General features: G+C 54.1%; 1 protein-coding gene across 1 annotated transcript in view; it reads right to left on the bottom strand.

The window, feature by feature from the left end:
• The window catches only part of LOC102368146 (prolyl 3-hydroxylase 2-like), a 104427-nt gene that overhangs the window by 86471 nt on the left and 6090 nt on the right, over positions 1 to 11866 (bottom strand). The window contains exon 2 of the mRNA XM_006030150.2: positions 11758 to 11862. Within this exon, the coding sequence (XP_006030212.2) occupies positions 11758 to 11862 (105 nt within the window). The remainder of the gene's footprint in view (positions 1 to 11757; positions 11863 to 11866) is intronic.

The raw sequence follows: 11866 nt of genomic DNA, 5'->3' as shown, positions 1-11866 counted from the left end.
GAAAGGAACTCTTTTCCTGCACATAGTCGGATGGCAATACTCCCTGCAGCTGGCACGAGACTGGGAGGGTGGGCTCACACCAGGCTGCAGAAGGGAACCCAAACTAAGGGTGTCAGAAAGCTTTGCAAGCAGCACAAAAAGGGCTCCTTTCAAGACTGAGTATTTAAAAAAAAAAAACAGTTTTAAATACTCAGTCTCTTGCCCTCTACTGTAGTTCACAGCCTGTGCTGCAATTCGACCCTTTAAAATAAAATTATCACAGTTCCTATGCTCCCCTAGTGATGTTTATGAGGGTCTTTTCAGCAAGAAAGGATGGATCCGGCGTGTCTATAAATACGTGGTGCATCTGCACAAATGCATGGTACATCTGCATCCTTCCTGGTGCATCTGCACTAATTTAGGGTACTCCGCGGTTCTCCGTTACCCCAGGGGAATAAACTCAGTGCACCCAAAAACAAGAGGGAAGAGTAGGACTGGGCTGATTCACAGCCCTGTTGACCCTGGTCATCTTCGGTGTATCTTGCAACTCAGAAAGGGGCAATGATCTCCGACCGAAATGTACTGGAGTATTCGAGCTGCCGCTTTGTCTTTAAGGCTGATTAAAACCGGGACACATCTCGGCGGCAGCAGCAGTCACAGGTGCTCCCGAGGGGAGACAGTATCCCAGGACGCGGGTGCTCAGAGCCGGCGGGACCTTGGCATGGACCACCTTGTGCATGGAGCTCTCTGGGCATCATCCAGCAGGCTCCATTCACTCCCCTGGCAGCCTCAGCAAGAGCTTCTGCAAATATCTGGAAGGCTTTTGCAAGCTATCACACATGGCCTTTTTGGGAAGGCATGGGATTAGGTCTGGACACAAGAGAGAGTTCATCCAGTGTCTTGAGTTGGGAATTTCAGCTTATTGGCACTGCATAGGGGTGGTCTCAAAGCCATGGGACCAGCCCACAAGGCACCAACGATACTGCCCCCCCTCCCACACACACCCATTGAATGGAGTGGACAACTGCATGCATACGGCCCCGGTGCATGCAGGGCACCAGGCAGGCTCGGGGTCTCGCCTTGTGCAGAATTGCAGCGAGCATCAAAACCTGGAGGAAAGCAAAACTGGAGCAAAAAAAATAAAAATAAAAAAATGCAGAAATAACCATATTTTTCTCCATTTTCCCTACAGTCCTATAATAATTCACAGTGTCCTGGGGAGTGGGAGGGTTGCAAGGGTGGGAGAGGACAGGATGCAGTGCAGAAAGAGCATGCGAGGGACCATGGAGTAGAGGCATCTCCACTCCTGACCATTAAAACCAAGCTGGTGTCTCTGATCCAGGGGTGAAGCAACGCTGCCCGGAGAGGTTCCTGCTCTGTCCCAATACAGGTGCCAGGAGGGACCAGCATTGCACGTGAGCCTGAGCAATGGCAGCATTGAGCGGGCAGAAGTGACACACGAAGGTGGGGAGCACAAGAGAAGCAGGTCTTTAAAACCTGGGACCCAAACGTTCACATGGAGGCAAGAGTCCAGATGATCCAGCCTGATCTCCAAGTGCTGAGCACCCAGCCTTCGGCAGGAGCTGGGAAGTTCAGTCCCAGCAGAAAAGCAAACCCGTGCCCACGAGAAACCCACCTCTGGTGCCATAATCAGGCCTCTATTGAAACACGGCAGCTGGGGATTTACTTTGTCACCTCATTCTGGACACCCTCCCCACTTCCACATTTTTTCCTCTAAAATGCAGCTTGCACACCGTGATATGGGCTCTACCTGCCCACGCCTGCTGCAACTTCAAAACTCGCCGCCTGCCCGGAGACCCATCATGCTAAGGAAGCCAGCTGTGTGCCCGCCCAGCCCCGTTCGCTCAGGCATGCCTGCTATCAGCCAAGATTAAGCTTTGATGTGGGGAGCTCAGGCGGCTGACCCTCACCCTGGCCGTTCACAGACGTGATGCCAGGGTGGGACATGCCCTGGCCCCCTGCCAGCTGGGCATGTATGTGCATCCTTTCATGCAGCCCTAGAAGACCTCATTTCCCTCTTTGCAAATGAACAAGAAGCAACAAGACTATACTTGGCCTCCAGACCGGATGGGCCGCGGCCAAGATCTGCTGTACGCTCTAGCTAGAACGCGTGGGTTTTGCTTCCCATCCAAGGAAGGAGAAAAGGACATTTATGAGCTGGGATCAGAGGGAGCGTGTGGGAAGGAAAGGGTGGGGAGTGGAGGCTATTTCTATTGCTATAATTATTCAGTGGTTAAATCCCTGGCCCTTGGCATCAGCTCTGGAGGGCCTGCTGAAGAGGCCGGTAGCTATGGAAAGGAGGGTGGACACAACCTGTTGCAGCCCTGGGGCTTCTCAGGCAATTTTTCCCCTATTAGCCAAGTCACCCAAGGCTCTTTGAAGCCTTTTCACCCTGCAATCTGAACTGCTGCTGCAAAACCAAACACCATTTGAGGATTTCAGTCTCCCTGTGTCACTTCTAGGGAGCTGCACAGACTTTGTGGAGTCACTGAAATCAGAAGCCAGCCCCACGATTTATGCCCCATGGAGACGAACACTTGGGTACCATGTCTCCCCACCTCTTGGAGCATCAGATATCATCCACAGCTAGTGGTGGGAGGACTGATCAGGGGATGGCTGGGTCTTGTTCTGCTCAAGGTCGAAGCCACTTCTCGTTTGGAGTCAGGAAGGGTTTTTTTCCCCCAATCCAGACTGGCACAGGCTGTTGCGGGGAGAGGAAGGGGGACGTCCTTTGTAGCAGGAGGCACGGTTCCCATCTTGAGAATCATCGAATCAGATAAAATGAGGGTGGGAAGGGACCTCGGGAGGTCACATCTAGTCCGGTACTTCCCAACCAGCGTGTCGCGGCACAAAAGTGTGTCCTCAGAAATGAACAGGTGTGCCGCAGAGTTTTGCCACGGCAATGAGCTGCAATGAACTACAATAGGTATGAGGATGGGGAATGCCCTAACAGGTGTGCGGTGGGAAATTATTATGAATGTAAGCGTGCCTTGGGCTGGAAAAGATCTAGTCCAACCCCTGGTCACGGCAGGACCAGCCCCAACTGACGTGTGGCACGGTGGAGGGCGTGTAAGGGGTTGGAGCAGATGAAAGGTTACTAGCAAATGGGGTCAATGGCCTGAGAGGCCTCTTTCGGCCCCGTGTCCCTCTCTCATTCAGCAACAGGCCCAGCAAGCTGATGAATTTTTAACTCAATCTGAAGCAGAAATGAACAAACAAGCCAAGATCCTATGACCCAGATGCCTGGTGCTGCCTTGAGCTTGGCCGTATTACAGGAGTAGCTGCTGGGGTCCTGCTACAAGACAGCAAAGAGCTGAGCCAGAGATTTGGCCCTTCCTTATCACGCTCCCCTACCGTTCCCTGCAGACGGCAAACATGCACCGTAAAGTAATCCCACTTCAAATCCAAAGCAAGAGACTGCAGGCACCAGGGGCCAGAGCCGGTTTAGGATCAGCATCAAGCTTACCCCCAAATGCAACGTGGTAGTGTGGTGGAAACCAATGCACGATTCACAGCAAAGGTTCAAAAGAAAACACCGAATGCAGACACAGGGCAGCACTCTGAAAGCAAAAGTCACGAGCAAGTTGCTTTAGAGGCAAACGCTGCACAAGAAGATATGGCAAGAGCTGTTTGTGGAGGGGGAAGAGAGGAGGCGGCAGGAAAGCAGGGTGCAAAGGGCAGTGGACGGCAGGGTGCGACGTGGGCTCCTGCTCTGTCCTCGCTAACCCAGGAAGCCTGAAGCCAGGCTGTTTAAGCAGCTGCTCTGAAGGAGTCTGTTGAGCCCTTCTTAGTCGCATCCTTGCACTGGGATCTCCAATGACTCCATGGAGCCAAATCAGCCACCGTGGGATCAGCACTCGGGTGCACCTAAAGCATTAGGGCATGAAAGAAAAACCCAGATTGGCCTCCCTGCAGCATCTGATGACGTCAGCTTCAACTCACGAGAGCTTGTGCTATAGACATACATACATATATATACATATATATAGTGCATATATGTGCATTTACTTTGGTTAGCCTACAAGGTGCAAATCTACCCTGCTTCTGCCTGAAGTCTGCTCTCAGCTATCCACGCTACAACTAACAAACGGGAAGGGAATGAGGGCAGAGGCGCGCAAACCCCTTCATCTCACTCTCAACTTCATGCATCAAGCTGCGATGGACTGGAAGAGCCAAAACGGTGCTCCTCATCTGGACAGCCACAGATGGAGCCAGGATCTCTCTCCACCTTTTTAAGAAGAGTTTCCTGAGAAGGGTGCATGGATGCCTCAGGGTAATCGAGCGGACAGACCGCTGGTTCGAAAAGCCCAAGAGCCACTTGGCCGCAGCAAACCCCCTAGAAAGATGTCCAGTACTGGAGGCGATAATTGCCGGTGGATGGAGAAGCCACCACAATCTTTGTTAACTTATTCCAAAGCTTCCCACGCTCACTGTGCCAACCCCGGGCCTTCTTGCTAGTTTAGGTCCAGCTTCCAGCTCTCGGATGGGTCCCAACTTTGTCATCAAGGTTGAGCAGCTTAGTTGGAACCAAAATTCATTTTTGGTTAGGGATTGGAGCATTGACTTGGTTTTCTTTAACTTTTCCCTGCCGTTGCCCATGCTGCAGCCAGTCTGCAGGGAAACGACGAGTTCCCAGGTCCAAGACACGTCCCCCTCACTCCTTTCACAGGCAGGCAAGGTTCTTCGAGTGGATGTGATATCTTGTATTAGACTAACTAAATACGACTGCTCCTCCAGCACAGAGCTACCCAGGACAAGCTCACGGACCCAGCCCCGGCTCTCAGGGCAGCCCCGGGCCCGAGCCGATGTTTGCAAAACCCATGAACAAGCCTCAGTGCTTTCATCCCTTGCAGACGGGTTTATTTTTGTACCGCAGTCACTTTAACCTCCCTGACCACTGGGATGTTTGCCCTGGGGGTGAGGCCGAGGGATGCGACCTTAGCCGAGCTAAATGCAGAGATTTTTCCTAAGAACTCCACTATTTATTTATTCAGCATCCAAGTGAAATGGGGCGTGCGGATGAAAGACGTTGCTGTCGTCATTACGGCCAGGGCTTTCCATTTCCATTTTGGGGAAACGGAGGCCCACGGGGCACGAGCTGAAGGAGAACAAGACGGGCAGGGTTTCCAAAAGGCATGGCAGGTGGTGACGCTCATGAGAAATATGTCCCAGCAGCTGCAGTCACGCATACATTTGCTTTTCCTCCTGCTATCCCATGCCATTAGCAACACGGCTGCAAAAGCAAGCAGCTCTCCCGAGGCCAGCCTCTTCCTGCAGCTACGGCAATACCTGGAATGCCTTATCAGCATGTTACCCGGGCACCGTGTTGACGCTGCGGTCACGCACCAATCCTGAACTCTCTCCACATCCTGCTGATATGGGACGCACGGCGCAGTCGCCGCCTGCCCCATCTGTACCCAGCCGGCCCGGGAGTAGAGCCCAGCAGCTGGTTGCAACACGCGGCGATGCTGCACTAGGCAGGAAAGGAAGGGAAATCTCTGGGGGAAGCAGAACAAGCTGGATGTTCACCACCGTGCAAATCCCAAGCCAGTCCCTGGTGTCTGTAGATCTTTGCACTAAGGCAAGAGAAATGCATGCCCCGGTGCCATCCTGCAGCCTGGAGCGTAGGCAGACAGGGTGTCATTACATGAGATGGAAGGAATTTGGAAGATACGCCATAGCAAAGATCCTCCCAGCTTGCAGCAAGTGCCAGGGGACTGTTTATGACTGCAAGGCATCAGCTTCGGGTCCCGGTCCAGTGCTACCGATGGATGGAAAGGAAGGCTTTGATGCCTGTTGGTTTTACAGATGATATGCTTCCTACCTCCCTCTTGGATTTTCACATCGGTAGAGCCGGCGCAGAGAGGAGCGTGGGAACGTCAGGCTTTGATTGCAGACAGCTGCCTTGTTACACGGCCTTCGGCAAGTCCCTGCATCGCTCCAGGCCTCAGTTTCCCACCCATCCCTATCAGGATGAATGTCTGTGCAGTGGGTTAAAACCCCTGTGGGAAGAGTGCTGGGCAATACAGGGGCAAAGCAGCTGCCTTGCCTGCTCTTGACTGTCCCAGCACCCATAAGGGAGGAGGGCTACATTGGGGAAAGCTACTGGGAGGTCAAAGGCAGTGTCTGTAAAAACAAGATTTGCAGCAAAACTCATGGTCAGTACAGAAGTTTGCATTATTTTCAGCGACACCCAAAGGCACTGGCTAGATTTATAAGCATCCCTCATGCCCCGGTACAGAGAGGACCTAAATGTTGGCGCCTTGTGTGAACACAGGTCCTCTAGAAGGCAATATTAGCCATAAAGAGAGTTAAGTCAGTATATCCCAATCAAGGGAAATGCAGAAAGGAAACCTAAAAAGTGAAAGCCAGTTTGATGTTGAAGCGGTTTCTGTTTCAATGACCTAGATGGGGGGGTAAGGGCATTTGTTTGAGAGTATTTTGAGCCTGACAGTTCTCCAGTTAGCTCCCGCTCCTTACGGTCTGAGTCACATGGCAGTGACAGATTAAAAGGTTGATAATCCAGCCTGGCCTCCTATTCCAGACTGGCTTCCCCCACCTACATCCTGCCGGGGTTCTCGTTTCTACCGGCGTGAATCCAGACTGACTCTGGATCGGAGCAGCAACCCAAGGGCCTGCTGCAGCGTAGCAGACCCCGTCCTCCTGGATCTGGATTGCACGCTTGCCTGGCATTGCTTGCGATGCACCAAGAGAAGAGAAGAGGCAATGGGCACAGGCACTTCTGTTAGGCAGGCACGAGTTCAGCAACAGGCACTGAGGAACAAAAAGAGTTGAGCACTCGGGGAGCTTCAAACCAGGAAGGAAACAAAGATCATGCAGGTAAAAATCAGGGGACATGGAGGTGCATGGGAGGAAAACAAGGGGAGGAAAAGAAACCCCAGGGCGAGGGCTGCATGCAGCGGGCTAGGAGAGAAGGAGCGATTGTGTGACTGATGACAGAGCCCCTTCTCCAGGAGGAGGCTTGTTATTTTTGGCCGGGGGCTGCTGTTGACTCACGGGAGCCAGCGCCGGGAGAGGAGGGGGCTCTGCTCGGTCGTATTGTTCACAGGCACAATGTCCACAGCCAGTTGCAACACGGCTCCTGATTCAGCTGCCAGCGAGGGCCGTCGTGCCAGATGTGGCTTCCTAGTCCTACCTCCCTGCCTTGCTGAGCAGCATGGAAAAGGGCAAGGAGCTTCAGCCTCCAGGCAGCGTTCAGCACAAATGGCTTCAGTGCCGTGCCAGGCACGCTCGGATGAAATGCCAGCTTGCCAGGGGTGATCAGCCCGCTCCTGCCAAAGCCCGGCAGAGATGCAGCAGGGTACGGGGCTCTGCTGGTGTGATGGGAGTGCCAGCAAGACGCATCCACACCGATGACAGGCTACTTTGCCTCTCTTTTCAACCCCAGACATGCAAAAAACTAGAGCTCCGGGTTCAGAAATGATCTCGTTTATTAGACCAGCTAGGAAATCGCAGAAAGAAATCATCTCTTTCTCTGCAAGCTTTCAGGCTCAAACACCCTTCATCAGGCTCTGGGACAATTAAAGATGGTAAAAAGTCCCTGAGAGTGACACTCCCAAAGACACTCTCATGGACCCAAAGGGACAGATTCCCAACTCCAGCTGCCTCTGTGCAAAAATGAAGTTTATTCCCTACCTATGGGGACTTTTTACGATCTTTAATTTTCCCAGAGCCTGATGAAGGACGTTTGAGCCCAAAAGCATGCAGAAAAAAAGATATATATATATATTTTTTTTTTTTGCAATTTCCTGGCTGGTCTAATAAACGGTATCATTTCTGAACCCAGAGTTCTAGATTATTTTGCATTTTTTTTTGTCTCAGACCAACATGGCTACCAAATCCATCCCTTTGAGACCTCGGTGCATTAGAAGAACTCCCCCCATCCATGCCCATGCCTGTTGCTCTTCCCTCCCTCCCCGTTTGTCCTTCGAAAAATGAAGGAAAACAAAGAAAATCACGTAAGGAACCAAGCGGATGAATGCGACTGCAGCAGAGTGAACAGCTCCAGCCCAGCAAGGGCAGGTGATCCGCCGTTAGCCCCTTGCCTTTGCCGTGGGACCATCTCGAACTACACAAAGAGCCCAGTGACCTGCAGAAAGTGTTTTATTCCAAACTGGTTTCCCCCAATGATGTCCTGCAGGGGTTCTCATTTATACGGGAGTGAATCCAGAGTGACTCTGGATCCCAGCAGCACAGACAGCCCAACCTAAGGGTCTGCTGCAGCATAACAGACCCTGTGCTTCTGGATCTGGATTGCATGCTTCCCTGGCATTGCTTGCGACTAGCGGCAAGGACCTTCCCCCTGGGGCCCTGACTCGAGACAGGAAGGATGGCACTCCCTCCTCTCACCTCGCTGCGATGCACCAGGGATTAGCTGGCCTTTACACGGCCCTGCCTCTTTCAAAGGGCTGTCTGAGCGCCAAGCCTCGTGAGCTGTTATTTATTCCATGTTTTGTCCTTGCCTCCCAAGGGGACATGTTCTTCCCCTCCCGAGAAAGGAAGAAGCAGGCAAGAGGTCAGGAGTGGGCGTCCAGAGCACATTCCACACCGCTGCTCCTCGCTGAAAATGCAAAACGACATCCACGGCTGCCGGCAAAGCACAGCAGGAAATCAAGCCAAGTCCCCCAGCAGCCACCCACCCACCCCAGCCATGCAAAGGGGACAGGACACACCGTAGGAAGGATATTTAACCTCCTTAATTCCTTTCTGGTGTGGAAAAGCCAAGCAGGGGTCGAGCAGCCCAATGCAAGGCCCAGCTCCGAGGCTTAAAAGCACACAGGAGGTTTCGCAGCTGCCCGGGTGGAAGGAAAATAAATAGCGACCCTTGCTCTGCAGAGGCACGAGGAGACTGGCTGATACACAGGAGTGAAGAGCTGGCAGCGTAAGTGCCAAATGAGAGAGAAAGACCCACTTAGCCAAGGGGGTTTGGGCACAGCCTGCCCACCTCTCTGGCACCGCTGCAGTACAAGGGCAGGGGTTGTCCGAGGGAAGCCAGCGGGAGCTGCAGAGGGGCTCGGCTCATCTAGAAGCCGGGAAAGGGACTCAGCAGAGATCGAGACTGCAGACAGCAGTGGGCAGAACAGATATGAACCACCCCCTTGGTGAAGCCCTGGGCAGAGGCATCCCGGGGGAAGGACGTGGAGAGCCCTGCATAGGGCAGCAAAGCAATGTGCAATACAGAGGGATGCAGGCGGGATGGGTTGCAACTCTGGGAGAGCTCCCATTCAGTATAATTGCAGATAAAACCCATGTCTGGACCTCCCTCTGTAATCAGAACAGACCACACTTGGCCTGGCTAAGTCTTTGCCCTGGAGCGACTTATCCCAGAGCATCCTTAGGCAGAGAGAGTCTTTCCTCTAGCAACACATCTGCTCAGGAAGGACGATGCAGAATGCCCTGGCTTGCCGGGGACCGAACCAGAGAAGCGCGAGAAAGGCTCTGACAACAGGGTGCTTTGCAATCCAAATGAAAACAGCTGCATCCAAAGGGGGGAAAAAATAGAAATCCATTCCCTGACAGCGGGGGCTGAAACTCAAACATTCGTGCCGAGCCTGAGAACAAGCATTGTTACAAGAGAGAGTGGGGAAACACTCTCTGCAGGGATTGTAAAACCCGAGCGGGGCCGCGGGGCCCAGGCGCAGGTGTGCAATATCCCGCTGGCCTTGCAGCTGGCTGGTTTTAAGCTACACCAAGGTCTAGGGTGCCACTGACTTCAAGGGACCCCTGTTAGGGGGTCCTGCGCTGGTCTTGTTTGCGAGGGCGGTCCTCTCCATGCACGAGGATGCTTCACCTCCTTCATGCCCTTTTCTTTGTGTTCCCAGATCTGGGAGCTGCCCAGACCAAAGCCAACACATGACAAAACCCAGAAGGGAAGTGCAAACAACTCAGCAATATGATTTCCAGTAGGGCCTTAACCCCGGGGACAAGCACTTGCAGCCCGCGATCCTCTACCGTGCGGTCACTATGTGAGAAGCCTCCGCGCTCTCTAGGACTGCAGCTCCCTTCTCCGCTCGGTGACAGATTTCGGCAAACGTGTGGCCGCCAAGCCGCAGGCAGGCCGCCAGCTCAACACCGGCCGGTCCCAACTGCCAGGCCCTGCATTCAGTGAAATAAGGACGCAGTCCAGAGGGAACATCCCAGCACCGTTTTAAACCTTGGCACAGAATAGCATTCCCCATGGTTTCAATAATAACAGCTAGGAAAGCCATGAGAGGGTGACTGGCTTCACACACGGGGCTTGGCTGCTACGGCACTGAACAAGGCTACACTCTCCCAGGGTGAATAAGCCTGAATAAGCAGGCTCACCGAGGCAGCAAAGCGTTCTTCATCCAAAAATAAATGTTATTTGGGGGTGAGAACCAGGAAACCCTGATTTGGCTGTATCCAGCAAAGCATCTCGTGCCACCAGCGAGCCGGGAGCAGAGAGGATGATACTAGCTTGTATCTCCGTGTCTCTCTCGCACGTGTGTGCACACACCTAGGGAAAACCCCCTGCTAGTGACGTCCGAGCTATTCAACGTGCTGCTGACACAGAAGAGCTGCCCGGTGATGGCAGTGGGGTTTTTTTGTCCATGAACACCCTCCAAGCACGGTGAGTCTGTCAGCCCTCCTCCCTCCTGCTTGCACTTCCAATAGGACAGGAGCGCTTTCATCATGTGCTGAGTTCGAGAGTCCTCAGCTCACACAGAAAGCCTCCGGTGCAAAACCACAGCGATCTGTGACCCCGATGGGAACATGTCGTGCTAGGACCCACTCACTCATCCATCCTTACAGCCACCGAGGAATTCAGTCTCCCTTTTAAACATCAGGAGTCCTTCTCCTTAGACTGTAGGGAACTTTTCTAGTGATGGGCCTCTATTAGACCATTCCTCATGATGGGTCCAGGCTGGCTGGGGTGGGGGGGAAGACGGCCAGGTGAGTGGCTGGGTGGGGGTGACCTGCCATTCCCACCTGCTGGAGCTCCTCTGGGTCCCGGGGGCTGGAGGCACAAAGGGATGGGAAAGGGGGTGCCCCAGTCTGGTAGAGAGGACAAGGAGGGTGGCTGGGCAGAGAGGATCAGTCTGGGATCGAGTGATCCTGGGTGCTGGGGGTGGACAGACAGGATGTGGAGGGTGGGTGAGCAAAGAGCATCAGACTCTGGATCCTAGGTGCTTGGGGCGGGGGTGGACTGGACAAGGAGGATGTCTGGGTGGAGAGGAGCAGAGTCTGGATCCTGGGTGCTGGGGGAGGTGGACAGACAGGACAAGGGGGGTGGCTGAGTGGAGAGGATCAGACTCTGGATCCAGTGATCCTGGGTGCTGGGGGGTGGGTACGCCGATGAGAAGTGTGTCTGGGAGGAAAGGATCAGACTCTAGATCCTGCATGCTTGAGGGTGGATAGATGGGACAGGAGGACAGCAGGGCGGAGAGGACCAGACTCAGGACAAGCAATCCCAGGTGCCGGGGGGATGCACAGCCAGCACCAGGAGGGTGCCTGGTTGGAAAGGACCGCACTGCGGGTCCTGAGCGCTGGGGATGGACACACAGGAGGAGGAGGAAGGTGCTGGGTGGAGAGTGGCTGATCCTGGATCCGGGGTGCTGGGGCGGGGGACAACAGCCGGCACCAGGAGGGTGTCTGGCTGGAAAGGACCGCACTGCGGGTCCTGAGTGCTGGGGATGGACACACAGGAGGAGGAGGAAGGTGCGGGAAGGTGCCCGGGAGGGAGGGAGGGAGGCGCGGTCCGCGCGCGGGGCTCACCTGGATGTAGGCTCGCTGCAGGTAGCTGTAGGGCAGGCGGCGCTGGAAGTCTGCCCGCACGTCGTCGGCCACGCGGGGCCGGGCGGCGGCGCCCAGGGCGCGGCGCTCG

The sequence above is a fragment of the Alligator sinensis genome, unplaced genomic scaffold, assembly GCF_000455745.1.
Source record: "Alligator sinensis unplaced genomic scaffold, ASM45574v1 scaffold697_1, whole genome shotgun sequence".
Lineage (NCBI taxonomy): Eukaryota > Metazoa > Chordata > Crocodylia > Alligatoridae > Alligator > Alligator sinensis.
Note: the sequence above shows the minus strand (reverse complement) of the source record. Positions and strands in the feature narration are given on the sequence as shown.